Source organism: Hippoglossus stenolepis, chromosome 11 (genome assembly GCF_022539355.2).
Source record: "Hippoglossus stenolepis isolate QCI-W04-F060 chromosome 11, HSTE1.2, whole genome shotgun sequence".
Classification (NCBI taxonomy): Eukaryota; Metazoa; Chordata; class Actinopteri; order Pleuronectiformes; family Pleuronectidae; genus Hippoglossus; species Hippoglossus stenolepis.
The window spans coordinates 6996021-7015945 of NC_061493.1; the positions used below are offsets into that span (position 1 = coordinate 6996021).

The following is a 19925-nucleotide window of genomic DNA, read 5'->3' on the forward strand; positions in this document are numbered from 1 at the left end:
TAGCTGAGAACTTAATAAATCACGATGATATCCAAACTCATCATCTTTGTTTTCAATGTTAAGATCTGCTTGAGGGTCAGATTTAATTGTGCTTTGACGATCACAGATGAAGCACTTTATAAGCTCAGTGTCTTCTTTATAGAGTAATCAGCGTTGCTTTTCATGTACTTTTCCAATCTGGACTGAAAACAAATATAACTGGCTAATATTTTCTGGCATCTCCATTTTTACCAAGTTCTTAGACGGCTCTCTCGTCAAAAGACGTCAGGGCCAATAAACCTTTGTCTTGCAGCCCATTTGTGTCTTCAGTCCTTGGCACAGCAGTTGACAACCACTGTCTTAGAGGCTTCATATGGATGCTAATTGGAGCACAGCGGAGAATCAGGGCATGTGTTGCATCCTCTCCTCTCTCCTACCGATCCCTTCTCTGCTTGTCATCTTCTATTCTCTTTCTTCAGACACTCACCTTCAGTTTCACGTCTGCTGAGTTCCAGTGAAGTTTTCTCTGTATCCCCCCACTGGCTCCATCTAAGTACCATTCCATCGGTGCATTTTTATCCCTGCTCCACACCTCCATCTTTCCCCTCTCTATCCACTCCATCCTCCATGCCTCTTTAAAAAAAACTGGGTGAGAGATCCACACGAGAGTAGCTTCAGACTGTCCTATGGATGTAGGAGGGGCACGGTGTCACGGTGAGCAATCCTACTAACGCCACCAACAAACATCAGAGGCCCTTGCATGTGTGTGTGTGTGTGTGTGTGTGTGTGTGTGTGTGTGTGTGTGTGTGTGTGTGTGTGTGGATTGAGCATGCTGCGCTGGCATGCTGTGCCTAAGGGCAGGGAATTTTAAATCAGGCGTCCAAGGAAACTGAATATTTGAATACTTATTCCTTATCAGAAGCTGGGATACTAATGGGGGAGCTTTGACTGAGCGGGTTATGGAGATAGATTGAGTGTGGTGGTTTGGGACAAGCAGATGGAGTCTTTCCTCTTTTTTCAAGTCTTATCGAAGGGAGAAAGCACATGAGCTCTGCCCAGTGTTTCTCCCGTGGAATTACAAGACTAAACACATGTAACGAGTACTGGATTGTGTTTTAATTGCAGGATTCTGTGCTCATCTGCAGTCTAATCCTGTTCTTCTCTGGCCATTTAAAATAAATTCCTTTTCAATTTTAGCAAACTGCCGTTCAAATATTACTGTGTTGAGACTGTGGACTGTATATGAAGATGACTGCTCCCTTACAGTGAAGACAAAGTATCTTGATTGCCTCCTAGTGGCTGGCTGCAGTATATTTCATAAACCTCCTCCATGTTAGCTGATGGGACATGGCCTAAACCAAAAAGTCAGACACATTAATAAAATGTTCAGAAAGATTTTTGCTGACATTTATGGTAGTTCTTATCACACTGCTGTACATTCAAGTGTTTTTTGTGGAAAGTTTGGTTTTAGTTAGATGCTATAAAAATGGGCGAAAACATCATAATGGTCAGCTGAGACGGACTCGCAATTGGTCAATTGGTGTATTGACTGGACCTCAATACCGCCCTCCATCCTCTGATCACTCAAGTTTATGCAGCACTATTTATTTAGCACTTTTCTAGTCTTATTGACCGGTCAACAACACAACAAGCCACAGTCACTCAAATTTATACATCACTCCTACATGCTGTGCTTTTTCTATTTGGGTAATTTTTTGCCAAACTCTGACAATTTGGGGTTCAGTCACTTGCCCAAGGACCCTTTACCAAGCAGGGATGGACACATTGACCCTCTGGTTAGGGGACACCTCGCTCTACCTCCTGAGCCACAGTCCACTGCACAGTCTCTGACACCAAATTTGTGGGATGGGGGCGTTTGAAAAACATCGTCAATAGTTATATACATGATCTCTATTGTTGAATTAGCTCAGCTCAGCTAAGTTGGCTTAATAAGACATTGCTTTTTTTGAATATATAAATGAATGAAAGAAACTATAACATGTTGATATGTGAGCTTTAAAAGACGTAGTAGATATATGTCCTTAAACTTTTGGCCTGGTAAGTTGTCTCTTGTTTCCACTCTTAATGATACGCCAAGCAAAATGTTCCTGTTTGCTGACGTCTCATATTTACTGCACAGCCCTGGGAGTGAAATCAATCTTCTCATCTTTCTCTTGGTCATGAGCATTTCCAAAAAGTCTAAATATTCTTTTCAAAGTAGCAAAGGGCACTAAAAGGTCATATAACCTCCACCCGGACGTCACGGGAAGATTAAAGGGCCTCGTTAAGTGGCACAACTGAACTTTCCCTGAGTCGGAGAGTCAAAGAACAATCTCCCCTTACTTTATCTCCTTTAACAGTCACTCTGTTGGCCTGTTCCCGTCTTAATGGAACAATGCAGCAGCATTACCAGCGGCTCATCCTTGTGATCCTGTCTCCCTGGGGTGCCAGTCCCCTTCCAGTGGTGTGTAAATGTAGGTCAACTGCGCTGTGATTTAGTGGGCCTGTTGTTTGTTTGGATGAGGAGTTTTAGTCGTGATGAATCGTCGGCTCCGGCACTTGAGCATGTTTAGTGGTGTGACTCATAACAACTGCAGGCACCTTTCTGAAACTGTCTCTTATTAATGATGATAGGCAGCCAGCTGACAAAAAGCAGAGTGAAGATGCTACATTACAGCAGCGGGGAGGCATTTTCAATTTGCACATTTAAATACTTGTGGAAACAGTGGATATAAAAAAAAATCTAAGCTTCGCAAGAAAGGTTGGCTGAGGTGAAAAAGTTGGTGTATCACCAAAGAAAAAGGAAGCATGTGACTTGTCACTGTGGAGACAAAAGCATCTGAGATATGTCTATCATGTTTTCCACATTTACTTCAAAAACTGGTTTATCTTGATGAACCGACTGCTGTAATAGTCACTCAATAGGGGTAGATGCACATTCATTTGTATTATCTTCTGCCAATTTCCTCCAAATTATGTTGAAATTAAATTTGTACTGAAGTTGGATAGAAGCAAGTCTCTGATTTCTTAACAGGGACAGAAATAGTTTGACAGTTTGGGAATGGGAGTTAAACGAGAGTTAAACCCTCTCATGTCTTTATGCCAAATATGAAGCTGCTGCTGTTCACATTTGTTAAGCAGAAAGAGTGGAAGAAGAGCAAACAGTCCGCCTGACTCTGTCCAAAAAGTAACAAAGACTCTACCCGCGCCACATAAATGCAAATGTGCCAAAGGCGAACGTTCCACTCCCGTTCACTTACAATCTGTGCGAGCGAGGAGGCAAATCAAACATTCTATCTCTGTGGCGAGGCAAATCGCAGGGTGGCTTTGCGAGGAGATCAACTTTGGTGAACTCTGACACTGGCTATTTGCTTCCTGAATAACCTGAATATAAACAGGGTGGAACCAGTCTTCTCATTTAACACTCAGCCAGAAAGTGAATAAAGGTTTTTTGTAAATTGGGTATTTTGATAATAATATTAATAATAATATTTCTGAAGGGATGTTTTCTATTTATGAAATCAACTATAGAATAACCTTTGTTGTTTTGTGTGGTTCCTGAAGCATCATTTGAAATCTCCGCAGGATCTATTGCCTCTCCTTGTTTGAAACCCTCGTTTTGTCAGCTTGTTGTTCACACAACCAGACACAGCTGCACAATTCATCAAAAAGCATTTACTACAGGCACAGTTTCAAATTGCAGAAGGCTGCACTTTTTCTCCAGTCGGAGGATGTTTCAGACAGCTTCCTAAGCAAGGTATTTTGATGTTATGCAGAATCCGTGGCCTGTAAACAATGTGTTTCCAGGAGAAAATCATTTATTTTACTCAAACTAAGCACCCGGACATTTTTCCCCCCAGCCTCCTTCAAAAACTGAGAAAGAAAAACGGCTCTGTTGTATCTCAGCCCATATCTCAACTACAATACTGAGCAACAAGAAATGGCAATAGGCCTGTGATCTTTTTCTTCTTTGTCAGCACTGTGCAGCCCAGAAGCCTCAGTGCAATCCTTGTTCCAAATGGATAAACAGACTATGATAGATTTGTCTCCTTGTCTACATTTCCATCCGCTCGTCCATTTATCCATTTATTCTCCTGTGTGCTGCAGCGAGCAGCGGCTTCATCTGAGAAACAGCTGAAAGAACAAAAAAACAACAACGAGAGAAAAAGGGCAGGGTGTTTGGAGCAGAGTCGAGCCTTATCCCTCTGACACAAAAGCCCACTCTGATCCCTGGAATACAATAGAGCTAGCCCCCTTGCACCCTCGGGGCAGGCAGCAAATAATGCCCATAATGCAGCATGTCTGTGACTGCCGGAATCCCCTGTGGCAATACTTGTCCAGCTTGTAGAGGACGGTGCCAGGGATGTGATGCCAGGCAGCAGACTATAATGCCAACTTATAGATGCCAAATCCTGGCACAAGTCACACGTTATTCTTATTCTCTTTTTTCATCCTGCCTTATGGACAGTGTGGGATGTGTTTGTGGCCTGATTGTACATAGATGCCAGCGGGTGTTGCAAAGCAAAGCACCCTTCAGCTCAATATGTACTGTAAATACTGTACGCTCAAAACCAGCATTCTCCTCCATCATGCTGTGTTTGGGATTGAGTTATTCGACGGAGCCACAACAATAGCCTGACAGCACAACTCACAGTGGCTTAGATGAGGCCGATACAACAATTCTCACACAAGTAATAAGTCCCATGATGATGCTTCCTAAATAAAAGAACAAGGCACAGAGACGGCAAGTTCACCACAGCTTTTCCCCTTGCACTCCCTCGAGCTCCCATCGTCTTCTCAAAACAGCTCTGACGAAGGAAAACAGGGAATTTGCCAACAGAAATAAAAGAACAATTACATTTTAGATCCCCCTGAATAATTCATAAGTCATTGTTTGTGGCGTGATGCATGAACATGTGTGTTTGAAAGAAGCCAGCCGGTCCCTCGGAAACAACACAACTGTGCTAGATTTGTGGCCTCGGAAGTTGAGGACTGGGAATTAAAGAAGAAACAGCTATTGGTTTCAACTGGGTCGACTTCTGGTGAGGCGGTGCAAAGCTCAACAGCACCACGCTGTGGCCAAAACAGAGCACACCGCTGGAATACTGTGGTGTTTTCTTTTATTTAAAATATACAAGGCTACAGCAGCATTTACATCAACATCACATGTATGACAGAAGTACAATGGCTTACACTTTGGCCGCAGCAGCTCACATTTCCATTCCTTAAAACAAAAGCTCACAGACAAGCAAACAGCTTGCAAATACAGTATATGAAAATATACCTGGAGTTGCCTTCAAGCAATCCAAAAACATCAAAGGATGCACCTCTAATTGTTTCCAATGGTCTAAACCTAGAGGAGAGTGAGATATAATAAGCAGGCTTACTAGTGTGTCTGTGTAATGTTTTTTACAGCAATGTATACGACAACGCAGGAACCCAGGGGCCCCCCGGGTTATATTTACTGTCTGCCCTTTTTGACACGAGGGATCACTCCTCGCCACATTTGGGCATGTGATGCGTGTGTCTTGTTTAAACGCCCCCACTGCTCTTCAGGCTATTTATGCAACTGTTATTTATTACAGTGCACACAGTGATGTTTTAGTGGTTCTTTACTCTGTAAATATGGACAAGAAGAAATCACTTCACCTTTCCACACACCCATTTCTCAATTTAGAACTACATATAAAGTATAAAAAAAAAAAACACCACCAGATCCTCATCCAAGTTGGTGCACATTTGTTTTTCTTTTCAAAAGGGAATGAACACTGTGGTTGTCAGCTGCTTTCTGACAATCTATGCCTGCACCACAAACTAAGGCACTCAATGTGGAGACCACCTTCAGTGTAAAGACTCACTACCCTTGTGTATCTTCCTCATGACAGCAGAGCCATTTTTACAACAGCTTATGACTGAGACAAACAACCGTCTCAGTTGCACCCTAAAATCGTCTCTAATTTCTCAGTCCGTTAGGTGCCACAGAGCCGAGGAGCCAATATCTAATTTAAATGAGTGGTTAAGCCTAAAGAAGCATTTGGATGACTTCAAACATCAAATATGGGTGTTTGATTGTGTCACAGTCCCGTCCACGCTTGCCACAGGCCTGGGGAGACACGGTCCAATCAGGAATGAGGGACATTCTCATACCGGCCCTGACATGGGTCGACATGAAACTCCCGCCTGCGGTTCCGTAAAGAAACCGTCCCCATCCAGCCATTCCCGATTTTGGTCCTCTCAGCTCGTCTCAGAGCAGGCGCTCACACGCTCCCAGTCGTTCTGCAAGTCACACGTCGATCTTCTTCAGCTGCTCGTAAGTGAGGAAGAACTGAGCGTCGAGTAAAGGAACACAGGCAGTAGTGGGAGGGGACATTTTTTTGTGGAGCAGAATGTGAGGCACACTGAAAAATGTTTGGCTCTTTTCTGTACTTGAGCTCAAAGCCTTCCTTGTTACCGTCTCCTTGTTTCCTCAGCCCTCCCTGCTGAGACAAGTCAATAATCTCATTACTTTTCTCAGGCCTGGTTGGAGCTCAATGTGCTTGTGCTTTTCCCTGCTCAGTCATCTTTAATCAGATTTGGGCCTCTGCAGAACGACTCTTAATAGAGTTCACTCTCCACTCCCTGGTTGTCCTGCCCTTTTTCCCCTTAACCCCTCACTAGGGGCCTCCTTACATCCTCTCTAACCAGGGGCAGTGGAGTACTGAGGCAGTACACTCAATGTTACATAATTGGGTTAGCCGGCTTTAAGCTAAGCTTTCCTCCCCTGAAGCATGGCGTGGAATGCGATACGTCAATGAATGCATAATACAAATTACTACTTTCCTCTGCTGATTTCTGCACCTCAGACGATATTACATCACCTAGGACATATGTAAACAGACGGGTGCACTAATGAGATGGTTAAAGGATACAATGATGTTCCACGGTCCCAGACGGAGCCAGTTGGGAAAGAAACCCTTGTAGAGAGCCATGAAGCCCTCGGAGCGCCACGTCTGAAAAGACAACAAAAGTGTTAAAAACCCACTTTAATTACGGTCTGATAATGGTCCTCAAGGCATCTGTGGGTGGTTATTAATTAACTAGGACTTCAAATTCTGTGGCATTGTGGTTTGATATTGAGATTAAACATACCTAAATGATATTAAATATTAATCATCACTCAAGCCATAAACACACTGTGGACAATGAATCTAAAACAAGGTTGTTTCAAACGTGTTGAAAGTAAATGTAACCAGTGCAGGGCCTGTTCTAAACCTGACTGTTTCGAATGGGCTGTTTGTTTGGCTTGTGGTAATGCAGGTTGCAGTTTTCTGTCTGAAAAAAGACCTGCTGCTGGACACAGTTTGCAGAATCCTGAAGCCAACGCTGCTGCACAAAGAGCTATTCACCCGTTTAGTCAAAGTTCTGTGAAGCTCAATTCAGTACGCAAAACCCCAAACTAGGGAATGAGTTGTCGTTGCCATTGTTGTAAGCTCGCTGTTGTCGTTGTCGACAACGTCATTTATGTCGAGGAGTCCTAGCTGCCACTGCTACAGGGCGCTGGTTGCTTGTTCATTCAAGTGTTTATTAATATTGAACGTATCACGTGTTAAAATCGCACCAAATTCAACACTGCACTTCCTTTGGCCCTTAGCAATGCACATGCAAAGTGTGTGTTTGTGCTTCTTGAAGACGTTTCACCTCTCATCCAAAAGGCTTCTTCAAAATGGAACTGAACTTAAGAACTGAAGAAGCCTTTTGGATGAGAGGGCGAAACGTCTTCAAGAAACACAAGCGAGTCCAGTACCAATCCAGGACCATGACCTGGAAGACTGAGAATCTTCACAGATATTCTCAAGACATCCGAGCCTCGTGTGTACAGACAGACAGACATCTTTCTGGAAATAGTGGATAGATGCTTTCTAAGACTTTGACTAAGATAATTTTCACTTGTTGATCCTTTAAATTAGCTGTTTTTTTACCACTATACATTAGAAATTAAAATTTCCACCCAAACTTACCTTAAATGACTGAAGATCAACAGATATGCTCATATTTAGGATATAATCAGTCAACATAATTTCTATAATCTGAGTTTTTGTGACAATTTTATTAAAATCATGGACACGGTTAGCTGCTTTCACTGTCAAAATACTTGCACGATCCAGATAAAAGTCATGAGGAAAACTGGATTTCATGTGAACATCTACCAACGCCATCTAAACTGTATAATCTATCAGGTGTCAATTTTTTCATTTCAGATATTTTGACTGACCTGCATTAAACAGTCCAGTGTTCCCTGGTACAGAGATCCTCCTCTCTGGTTCATCATGCGGGTCCGGACCACGTCGACCGGGTTGGAGGCCAGAGCTCCAGCGAGACCACACACGAAGCTGGACCTGTGGGGTGGGGGGGCACAAAGTACAGACTCCGTTTATCCCTTAATAGCATTCTTGGTGTTAGACAGCAATCTCTATGGTGGGTGTGTGTTGTGTGTGTGTGTGTGTGTGTGTGTGTGTGTGTGTGTGTGTGCACTGCTGCTTGCACTTGTAAAAAAAGACAGGTTCCTGCAAAGCTGAGAATATCACCCAATATACTGTACATTGAGTTCACTTCAGTCAACTGCCTGAGGGGGTGAATAAACTATTGTGCACTTTCATTTGAATACCAGTAGGTGCTATTTCCTCCAAACAGAAATAATCCCAAAGCACGGTTGGAATGTCCAAATATCCACAAAGCACTTACCGCGATAAATACTCAGACTGAAGTAAGCTTTTATTGGCTGAAATACAAATACAGCAGTATGCTGTATATGCAGTACTGCTCTCAGTCCTCAGATCGCCAGAAAAGGTGTTATTTTGAGATGTCACATCAGAATGTTGTCTCAAATACCGAACAGAACACTGCTGCTAATACTGGATGTGAGCAGCAAAGAGGAACTGAACTTTTGCGTAAACTAAGAGTGTCAATTCTACCTCTTATCTATTGGTTGTTGCAATTCTAGACTAGCATTTGTGATTCTGCGGGGAATTCTCAGCAGGGATTGCAGATACACTCACTGTACAAACTTAGAAAGACTCCTGGTCTATCAATTTCCAAACATAACCTCCTGCGTTATTGGCATTTCAAACCTCGAACAAGACTCTGCTTTTTAATTTTCATCTTTTCTGGCCCGGATCCACATTTGTGTATCAAAAAATGTCTTTCTCTAACAAGCAATGTCCTGTCATGGATAACATCACACGAGAAAGAGAGAAAGCAGACAGGGGCGTGTAGGTTACTCTGCAAACTCACAGGAAGTGTGTGTACACGGTGTCCCCCATGTAACCCGACAGGATCAGATGCTTTTTGGTGATGTCATAGACCGGTAGCTCGACCCCGACCACGATGGCTGCCCGCTGAGCTGTTAGAGAGACACCCTGATGAAGAGAGACAGGGGATGGTTCATAACATTGTTTGGGGTCCGTGACATCTGAGGCGCATTGTCCCCAAGTGCATGCGTCAATCCTAATCAAGCTTTTGTTTCAAGCTTTCTGTACCTTCCACAGCCCCCTTGTCCCCTCCTGTTGGTAAATGTTGATGAAGTTGCCCATCATACTGCCCTGGATCACATCTCCTTGAGCCTGCATGCGGATCTGGGAGAAAAGACGCAGGTAATGTCCATGAATTTGAACTTGAGAGTGTGAGAGCAAGCACAGTCGGCTAAGAATACTGTAGGTTCACTAGCAATCCACACTGACCGTGCAGAATGCTCATGAACCCACAAGTTTGGGTATGTAATGTTCATTCGCCCGTTGGACTGCAAAGAAAACAAAGTTAGTACGGACTTTTGGCGAGCTCAGAGTCTTGAAGCATTTCCTGTTCATTTGCTTCCTGGAATTCAGCAGCCCAGCCTTGACTTTTGACATTTATAATGGCTGCCATGTACAGATCAGCCTTGGTTCACTGTCTGTCTCTACTGTGACTTGGCAGGCACAGTTAGAAATCCTCGAAATGAAAACGCAACTTTTAACCCCTAATACGGAGTTGGCAAAAAGATGCCAACATAACAAACATAATGACAGCATGCACACACACACACTCATATCATTTACAGAACACTATGTTAAATCTTTGAGACTTCAATCTATTAATAATCCACAAGTGAGGCCCTGATAGCACTGCGATGGCCTTCCCTCCACCAGGCATTCTACAAAAAGATCACATCTACACTCTGGAGCTTTCGCTGCCTCCTCCAGAGAGAGTTGTTGATAAAAATGTATTTGGGTACAGCCTAGGGCTGCATCTATTACTATTTCTATAATCGATTTAAAAAGACAAAAGACACACGTATCCTTTCCAGCAGCTCTTTCTATATGTACTACAGATATCTGCAATTTAATTATGACTGTAACTCCAGTTTCATATATCTACAATTTAATTCTGACTAGAAATAGTTCAATTTCAAGATATCTTTAATTCACCCCAGTTCAAATTATCTTAAATCAAGTTCCAACTAGTCAGAACGCTATACACTGTAGATATCATGAGCTTGAATTATGATGCAACTAAATTTCTGAAACTTTAATTAAATATAGTAATAATACAACTGAATTGTAGTTGTATGAGAAACCCCTCACACGAATGGAAAAATTAGTTTGAATATTATACGTCAAACTGTAAATACAATTTTGTTAATTAGGGATTTTTTACAGGTCAAAATACAGTTCTAGGCATTGTTTTTACTTCTTTGTTGCCAGCTATTTGTTGATCAATTTAATTAATTAGTTGACTAGCCCTAGCACACTCCTAATCAAGGCTGCATGGGTAATTACAGCCCTATAAGTACAATGGAAGGAGAGAACAATAAAGTTGAAACTGTGTGTTTCGGTGAGAGGTTTCTGCACACCTGGGGGGCATTTCCAAGAAACCGTCAGACCTGCTCTACTGCTTTAAACTGCAGTTTCACCGGGACAATAACAAGGTTCAACCCAAATACTGTGCGTGTTCAAAAAGCTACCTTCAGCACATCCGTGGGGTTGGCGATGGAGGAGGAGATAACACCAGAGAGGACACCACACGCCACATTAGTCAGCAAAGTCTCATCTGAAAGAGGAGAAGAGTGGGAGGCACACTGTAGCTGTGAGCAAGCGTTTGATACCACGCACCAAACAGTCAGTTTATCTTTACAGTGTTGTTTTTTAACAGCAGCACAAAGCATCACAATAAGACATATTTAACTAGGTGACACACACACACAGACACACATCTTTACCCGCCGTATGACCTTCAAGAGGAGTGTGCACATGCTGGTACCGACTTGTGTGTCTGTAAGTTTCAGTCAGAGTTAGAGAGAGACAGAAACTAGGACTCACCCTCGGGCCTGTCGACCAGCAGTCGCTTCAAACTCTGGTATGTGCCAATTTTGATGGTCCCGTAGGAGGCCTGGCGCAGCATGGCCGGAGCTAGTCTGTAAAAGTCACGTTCATTGTTATTATGAGTTCTCGGTGGGCTTTAAAGACACGCAAATGCAATTTCAAGTCAAACCAGTCAAATATACTTTATGGTCCAAAGTGCTCCAGCAGCTGCGGAACTGTACATTGCACAACAAGCAACAACAAAACTGTAAACAAGGACATATCATGCAAGACCCAGAGTAATAATGCAGAATAAAAGTGAGTTGAATGTTGCACCTGCCCTAAAAACACTTAAATAATAATAATAACACTCATATAACTGCCATTAAAACCTAAAAACCAGAGTGCCAGGATTTTATGTCCCTGTGAAAACCAGAGAGGAATAAACAAGAAACAAACCCTCCCCAAGTGTCTCAGATCCCCACTTTGTGTTGTTGGGAAATGTGGGTGGGACCATGGCTGATGCAAAAGAGGAAGTGCTAACATTTTGAGGGAAGTGTAACGCGCAGGAGGATTGTAACGCAACAATGGGTCCAGTGCTCGGGCACTTCACACTCTGTCTGGGTGTAGAGACAACACACAAACACACACACACACACACAATCCTTCACACTGACCCAGAGTACAGAGCCAGGAGCCCCTCCTCTCGTACGATCCGGCCCATGGCGTGCAGCATGCCTCTGTAGCGGATCTCTCGGTACTTGATGTCTCCCACCTGGCCCTGGACTTGAAGCCGAGTCTTCGTCAGGTCGATGGGGAAGGTGCCTGCAGCGACAGAGCATGAGATAAGACACCACCTGTAAATCACGAGCCGGGGCTGGAACCATAGGTTTACTTGGCGCAGCTCGGCCTCCGTCCCCCCCCCACAGCCCCGCGCATCACTCACCGCACTCCGCCGTCATCGACGCCAGCCCACCGAAAACAAAGGGCTTCCAGTTCACGGTCGACATGTTCTCCAGCCGCGCAGCGAGTCACAGAGAGCGGGGGGGGGAGAGCTTCAGGGAGCGGGAGGAACCGGTGGGAAGTCTGTGCTAATGCTTCAGAGGTGCTGCTGCTGCGTTAGAGTCTCTACCGGCCTTTAACGAGCTCGATCCCCGCCTCACATCCTCCTGCTGCCGCACAAGCTCCGCCCCTCACCGGCTTCTCCCTCCGCCCCGCCCCGCCCCGCCCACCGCCTGTCGCCAAGCAACCGAGACAGACATCCCAGAGAAGTGATCAGAAATCCAACATCTTACATCGATTGCAAATGTATACGGTGGCCGAGAGAGCTCAGTGCACTACGGATTAAGAAAACACATGCAAATAGAAAGAACACGTGCGAATTAAGAAACGTCATCTATTTGATGACACGTGCGCTGCAAAAAGTCACAACACATGCAACTACAGAAACGCGCTGCGAATAGCGAAAACCACAATGGAAATGTTTCCAGAGGACCCAAAAAAGTGATGAACCGTCTGTAGTTCAATGCTATGTGACGTTCCATCACCACTTACAAGTAGCAGACTTCAAAAACTACAGCCAGGTGCATCGCTTTTCAGGGTCCCCTGGAAACAATTCCGTTGTCGTTTTTTCAAATTGATGAAGTTGTATTCTAAATTTGCATGTTTTTTTTGTATTTGCTTGTGTTTTCTTAATTTGTAGTGCACTGAGCTCTCTCAGCCACTGTAAATGTACATATACAAATTATTTAATTACGTTGTCAGGCAAAGTATTTCTTGTGTCACATGGAAATGAACAAAAACAAATAATAATGATAGTAACTTTATTTTTATAGCACTTATCTAAACAAGGGCAAACAAAAGGAATGAATTATAATAAAAGGTATTCAATTCAGTTCATTTTCAAGAGCCAAATCATAACATACTCAGTTCAAGACCTTAAAATTGAAATTAACCCAACAGTTCCACACAATGAGCAGCACTTTGGCGACTGTGGGGAGAAAAAACTCCCTGATTAACTGGAAGAAACTTCTAGAACCAGACTCAGTGTGGGCAGCCATCTGCCTCGACCGGTTGGGGTGAGCAGAGAAAAATGGAGAAGAGAGGAGAGGTGCTTGGCTAAGAGGGGAGAGAAGAGAGAGAGATAGGGGGGGATGATACAAATACATTGGTAATGCTGAAATACAAATGGAGCAGTTCTGGAGTCAGTGCTCAGAAATTCAGTTTTATTTTGAGATGGTTGCTGCTTCAACTGCTGAACGTATAGGTCTCATATACCAAACAGAACACTGCTGCTAATACTGAATGTGAGCAGTAAAGAGTGACTGAACATTAGTGTAACCTAACAGTGTTGATTCTACCTCTTTTGTGATGGAAGTTTCTCTTCCACTCTCGCATTTGTGATTCTGCAGGGAATTCTCGGCAGCGAATGTATGGTACAATATATAGACCAGACATATATGTAAAAGCCTAGAAGAAGCTTCAGTCTTGCTTTTTCTGCATATTTGGATTTTCTTTTAGACATTGAGCCTGTGAGAACAAATTGCATCACTTGTGCCCAGCTTCCCACTCGGCAGATCAACGTGTACAACATTATTGTCTTTGACGTGTTTTCAATATATTCTTTTTTCCGTTTAACTTGCAGAAATAAATCTGATAGCTGAAACAAGGTCATCAAAAATCTTGGTTTAAACCTCAGCTTTTGCATCAGTCTAACTCTGGCTCTGTGGACACATGTAACAAAAAGATGGCTCCATTAATACTGGAAGGAGTGAGAGCTCAAGTCATCTTTGCTTCATGTTTTTCCATTAAATAGAGCTTAAGCCTCTGGTATGCCTTTTCTCACATTTCCATCAGCTTTCTTAAACATAAATAAGCAGAGGAAAACACAAGGGTCAGCCTACACTCATAAACCATATATTATACTGTGAGCAGAATGGTATATTATTTATTATATTATAGATTTTCCTTTGACCATTCCATATAGAGAGGTCAGAGGTCACATCTGGAGCTCACATGTGTTTCAGGAAAAGGAGACTCTGTATTATAGTTCACTGAGAGCTACTCCTATTGCCTATTGAAAAGAGAACTGAAACAATAAGTTGTAAAGAAGTAACTAATTTGAGGAATAACCAATAAAAAAGCTGGCATATTAACTAATAATGCTGATTTAGTTTAGTTTATTTCACACAACATGAATACAAAAATCTTTAAATGAAATGGATAAATGCATGTGGGATGTAGTACAAACCAGTAGTGGCTTATATGAAAACTACAATCCAAATATAAAAGCAAAATACAAATATCCAAAACCTTCAATACAATATATATATAATAGGAAAATTTGGACAGATATTATCAAAAAAGAAAATACGAGAGGGAAGAATACATGGTACAAATACAGTATGACTAACAGAATAGCAAATTTTCAGTAAAAATGTAATCAATTAAACAGCAGAGCATTTCTACGTTTCTATTTTGAACGTGGACAATGACACAGACGAATCAGATAAATGTTTTCATTCTACGAGATCACCTCTTGATATTTAACTGAAAATTGACCACGAGATGAAGATTGTTAGCCCGTCTAGTTTCTTAATTATGAAATTGCTGCCAAAATAACATCTAAGATAAATAGGAAAATTTTACTCTGTATATTTTACTTTGAAAACAAATGTACAGATTTGAACTATGTAAATGTAGTCTCCAAGAAGTGTTCCCTGCACGTTCGACAGTTGTTCTTACACATAACATGTGTGGTCGTGTATCAAGGCCACATTCTGCTTCAGTCATCTTCAGTCTGCACAGCAAGAGGCGAGAGTGCAGGAGGAGCGTGAGGGTGAGTGTGGAGGGCCGTGACCCTTCACATCATTTGTCTTGGGCTGTAAATGTTCAACACAGTCATGCAGAAGAAGCTCTGTGTTTTATCTGCAGCCGCCTGAGGGCCTCGTGGACAGAGGGCTGGAATGACCCATCAGCTCGTGCAGATGTCCCCTGTGCATGTTCTACACTCCTGTTGAGGTCAGTGTCTCGCTGTCATATCCGATAGTGATGCTGTGAGCTGAAAGGGGCAGAATATTTCAGGCCATGCATCCAGGCTCTTTTCATTTGGATGCACATGAAGCCACTGGGGGCAGCAGAGTTTAAGTGAATGGAGAAAAATATAATGTGTTATCATGGACAACATAAAACAATCTGTAATGTAAACTGAGAAACAAAGGAACTTAAAAAACAAACAAGTATTAGACGAGTGAAAACTTGTTGACAAGCATCTTTAACAATCAAACCACCAAAGCATGCAGGATGTATATATGTTGGCCCTATATAAAAAGATTACAATCTATTTGAATGTTTTCTCTTATGAAATTAGAAATGCTTACATATTATACAGTCACGGTAAACTACACCGGTGGATCCCTGACTAGGGGTAGGGATCCCCTGGGGGGTCGCAAGGCACTGAGAGGGGCTCGTGAAATGATTTACATGAATCAAATACAATTCGAAACCAATTACAATTTCAATACTTTAGTGGTAATTGCAACAAAAGATTATGAATAGTAGTTCAATTTCATGCAAATCCAAATATTTTATCAACCCTGTGATTTTCTTTTCTTTGTGATTTCCCCTGAGGTGATTATTACAGAGTAGTCAAAGCATCAGTTGGGTTAGTATGTATTAATTTATTGTATCATAGGGTAAATTACTGCATGTGCACAGAGGAGAGCTTTTTGTGAACTTGCTCAAATCAGTGTCTTCTGTGATAATGGGGGTCATAAGTCTCTGCCATTACTATTGTGGAGGTAACAGCCTGAAAATGTAGGGAACTCTTACTCTACATTGTACTTGTTTAGTCAACACACCTCTTAATTTCCATATATGTACAATCTGCCTCCTCTTTACTCTCTAATTGAATCAATATGTGATTTTCTCTTCATGGCAACATCATGTGTCAATATCACATTGTGTTGACCTCATAGAAATATGACTTTAACATACAACCATCATATCACTCCAGCTACTTTGAAAACAAATATCTATAGCTACCTGAAAGAAATATTGAGGTTATTCATCAACACCAGTCATGGAACGTATGAAGCAAGAACAACACCTTTGTTACGTTTGTCCTCACGTGACTAAACATTTTGTTTACCTGCCTCCACAGATACAGTCATATCCCCCCAAAAAAGAATTACGTCCTGCTAGTGTGGACATCAATCCAACAGTCATCTCAGAGCATATTGATGAACAGTATAGAATTATTTACCGTTTACCCCAACACTTAATTACAAAAAGAATAGCAAGGCTAAAATGCATCCTCAAATAGGTACTCGTTTGTTTGCAACCTAGGCCATAAGAAAATGACCAATCCTGAAACAAATGCCAAGGAAACAGACAACCTGCATAAGAAAGAAACACCCCAAATATAATACTAAAATGCAAAAATAAAAACACATATAAATCCAAGAAACTTGGCAAAACATATGATCGACCATTATCCTATGTATATAAAAACCACAGCTCACATGTTTTATCTCTCTTATCATGCACAGGTCTAAAAAAAACATGACTGGGTGTAAAACTGTAATTAGACCAACATTTTTTTTTAAAAAAACATTAAAAAGAAGCTTGAAATTCTTGTAAATATATGGATTTCTGAATAAAAAAATATTTCCTACAAAGGACACGTCTAGCTCTATTGAGTCATGTTGTAGTTTCATCGTGGTGCCACTAGAGGTCAGAACAACGCCATTTCAATTTTCAGGACAATGTTGATGCCCATTGAACAAATTATTGACAGCGGCTGAGGAACAGCTCAGTCTATGTGATGGTGACCCCAGCACCTATATGTTACATAGACACCAATCGATCCCAGAGTAATGATCGGCCGCAGACAGCAGGAAGTCTTTATAGATAATTAAGAACCACAGATATGTGTGAACGACAATGTGAACATGTACAACAGACAGGGACCAACAGCACAGGAGGGGGGGGTCTACTTGGGCTTTATATGTATGGCATGTAATGTTTCCCTGGATGTACGTGACTCCGCTCGCCAAAACATAGATTTCCACAGGAGGAATGTGTTACTTGTGTGAACACCTCAGCTTCCTCTTATCTGTTTTTCCATCAAATTTGTCCTTCTGCTCTCAGCTAAGCAGTGGGTCTATTCTCCTGACTGCAAGACATTCATCTACAGCATATTTATTATGATCATATGCTAGTTGTATTGTTTGATTAATGGCTTGGCTACGGGTCAGTAACCTCAGTGTGTCCATCAGTACATTATTAACGACCAAGGAGAAGGAGGAGGTGTGTGTATCACCGTGCGCGTTTTTTGTGCATGCATGTGAGTGTGTGTGTGGCAGGTGCGTGCACAAATGCTACGCACGGCATCGACGAGCGGAAATAGATGAATGGAAATATTGCAGTTTTATCTGAAACCAATAAGAAGAGGGAAGTGTGGTGCGGCCAAAATGGCCACATTTAATGTGGTGATTTGTCAAAAGGACTCTGAGAACAGACCTGGGATGGAAGAGGAGGGGATATATCTGTGTTTGGCGGCGCACAAAACGAGGAAGGAGAATACAGTTGTGTTGTTTAGGAGGAAATGAGAACGCTCAGGCCCTCTCCAGATGTATAGGTCTAGAGACACAGAGATGATCTTCACAAACATGCATTTAATGAAAAAAAAGAAAAAAAGATGCTATGCTTCCTAATGTGAGGCCTATGAGGGAAAATCTGCAAAGCTTGAAAATCTGAATTTCACGTGTTCTGAGGAGATGGTACACACACAGATACAAATACACCCACACACTTTGGTTTGTAGCACTGATTGTTTAATCCTCACACAAAGAGCTTTGCGATGTTACTGTGTCAGTGAAACGGGGAGCGCATGTTCTGTGCGCTCCATGAGTGACTGCAGGGACATTGCACTCATGTCACTGCGCATCACTTGACTGGTGTTTCCCATCAGCAAATCTCTGTGTTGAAAAGGGCATGCTGATCACAAGACAACACTGTACATTGTGTGACCAAGTATGTATGTGGACTCAATTAGAAAGTGTGCAGTTACATAACATTGCACTGTAAAAACAACGTCCCTATGACACATGCAAAATAAGAACACAGCACAAACATCAGAAACATGGGGACACCAATCACTTTATTGTTTATGAAGATGGATAATGTGACAGATCCTCAAATTGAAGCAAAAGCATCTCAATCAGCCCCTGATGGCTAGTTGAGGTATAGGCCACGCCCCCTCCATGGTAGTGAATGGGCCTTGGCACATACAAAGAAACAGACAAAACTAAATCAAAGTACTTGCCAAAATTTTGTCAAAGATGGACTTAGCTTTGTTTAGTTGCTGCTTTTTAACACAATAGATCCCTGAACATGAAGCCAAAGCACTTCAGTCGCCCCCTGGTGGCTGGTTGAGGTATAGGTCACACCCCCTAGTGGATGGGACTTGGGACAGTTATGTTTAGCTAAGCTAATCGCTTCCTTCCCCCAGCTTCATATTCATCGTTGAGTGCGGCATCTCAGTTTGAATATGCAAATTTACAGAAACACCCAAAAATTCCTCAGAGCTCATCGTACGGCTTGGATATACCGATGGTGTGATTCATATGGACGCCAGGAGGGGGTGTTAGTCACGAGCTCCCTTTTCATGCTGAGGGATTTACTCAACAGCACATGTCCTACATAGAGGAAACCACAAATGATCCTGTGTCGCTCTTTATTCTCCAGTAATCACAAAACAAAATGACTCCGAGTGAGCTGGAGATCCTGATTGCACCCAGTTACTGTGGATAATCTATTGCATGACTAAATCAGGCTTCCCACCAATCAATACGGTTACAGGCTTGTGCCTTTTTTATGATATTTTTGTTACAATGATTATATTGTTTCATTAATACAGATTTAACTAAAATGATTATTTGCAAAGGAAAATGAGTGCAAGGTGAGAGAACACAAAAAAAATGCTGCCAATGTCACACAAACAACCAGGACACACACACAGACACACACTGGTGTTGTTTTGCTCCCACTCTTTGTGGAGAAGTATTTTTACTCCATCCTCAGGGCAGCACTGAACTTAATGGGAAGCGAAGGCTTGTCTACTATGGTTAGTGTGTGTGTGTTTGTGTGTTGTGTTGTGTGTGTGTGTGTGTGTGTGTGTGTGTGTGTGTGTGTGTGTGTGTGTGTGTGTGTGTGTGTGTGTGTGTGTGTGTGTGTGTGTGTGTGTGTGTGTGTGTGTGTGTGTGTCCTGGTTGTTTACCATGTCCTGGGCCTCTCACTCTGCTCCTCGCACCCTCCAGCTCTGAGAACATGGACTCATCGCTGCGACGATGAATGTGACATGCTGCACTCTGATTGGCTGGACGTGAGCTGAGGCCTGCCTGCTCATCCAATCTGTGACCAGACTGTGTGTGCGAGAGGTGAGCATCACTTATACAGAGCACACGCATCACAGTGACGCAAAAATAACAGTATTTTTCCACATTTTTCTCTCATCCATGATTTGAGTTAGTATTTTCAAACCATATATGGAATTCACTGAGACGTCATCGCAAATCCATCGATTCCTTTAATCTCCCTGCTGTCAAACTAGTTGATTAATATTAACACTAA

At 42.4% G+C, this 19925-nt stretch overlaps 1 protein-coding gene across 1 annotated transcript; it reads right to left on the minus strand.

Annotated features, from left to right (window-relative positions):
- Positions 1-5082: 5082 nt before the first annotated feature.
- On the minus strand, positions 5083-12486 carry LOC118118005 (kidney mitochondrial carrier protein 1). Its single transcript, XM_035170760.2, has 9 exons — positions 12238-12486; positions 11969-12116; positions 11310-11404; positions 10955-11040; positions 9495-9590; positions 9250-9374; positions 8231-8354; positions 6888-6968; positions 5083-6304 (listed from the first exon to the last, which is right to left on the minus strand). The coding sequence occupies exons 1-9, from the start codon at positions 12299-12301 to the stop codon at positions 6263-6265; spliced, it is 861 nt and encodes a 286-aa protein (XP_035026651.1). The 5' UTR covers positions 12302-12486; the 3' UTR covers positions 5083-6262.
- Between the last annotated feature and the right edge of the window lie 7439 nt (positions 12487-19925).

Excerpts from the sequence above, each read along its gene's own strand:
- LOC118118005 (XM_035170760.2), bottom strand. The coding sequence starts at position 12,301 with ATGTCGACCGTGAACTGGAAGCCCTTTGTTTTCGGTGGGCTGGCGTCG. Across the intron at positions 9,591-10,954 it reads ACCCCACGGATGTGCTGAAG|ATCCGCATGCAGGCTCAAGG; the intron begins GTAGCTTTTTGA and ends CTTTTCTCCCAG. Across the intron at positions 8,355-9,249 it reads ACCGTGTACACACACTTCCT|GTCCAGCTTCGTGTGTGGTC; the intron begins GTGAGTTTGCAG and ends CCCACCCCACAG.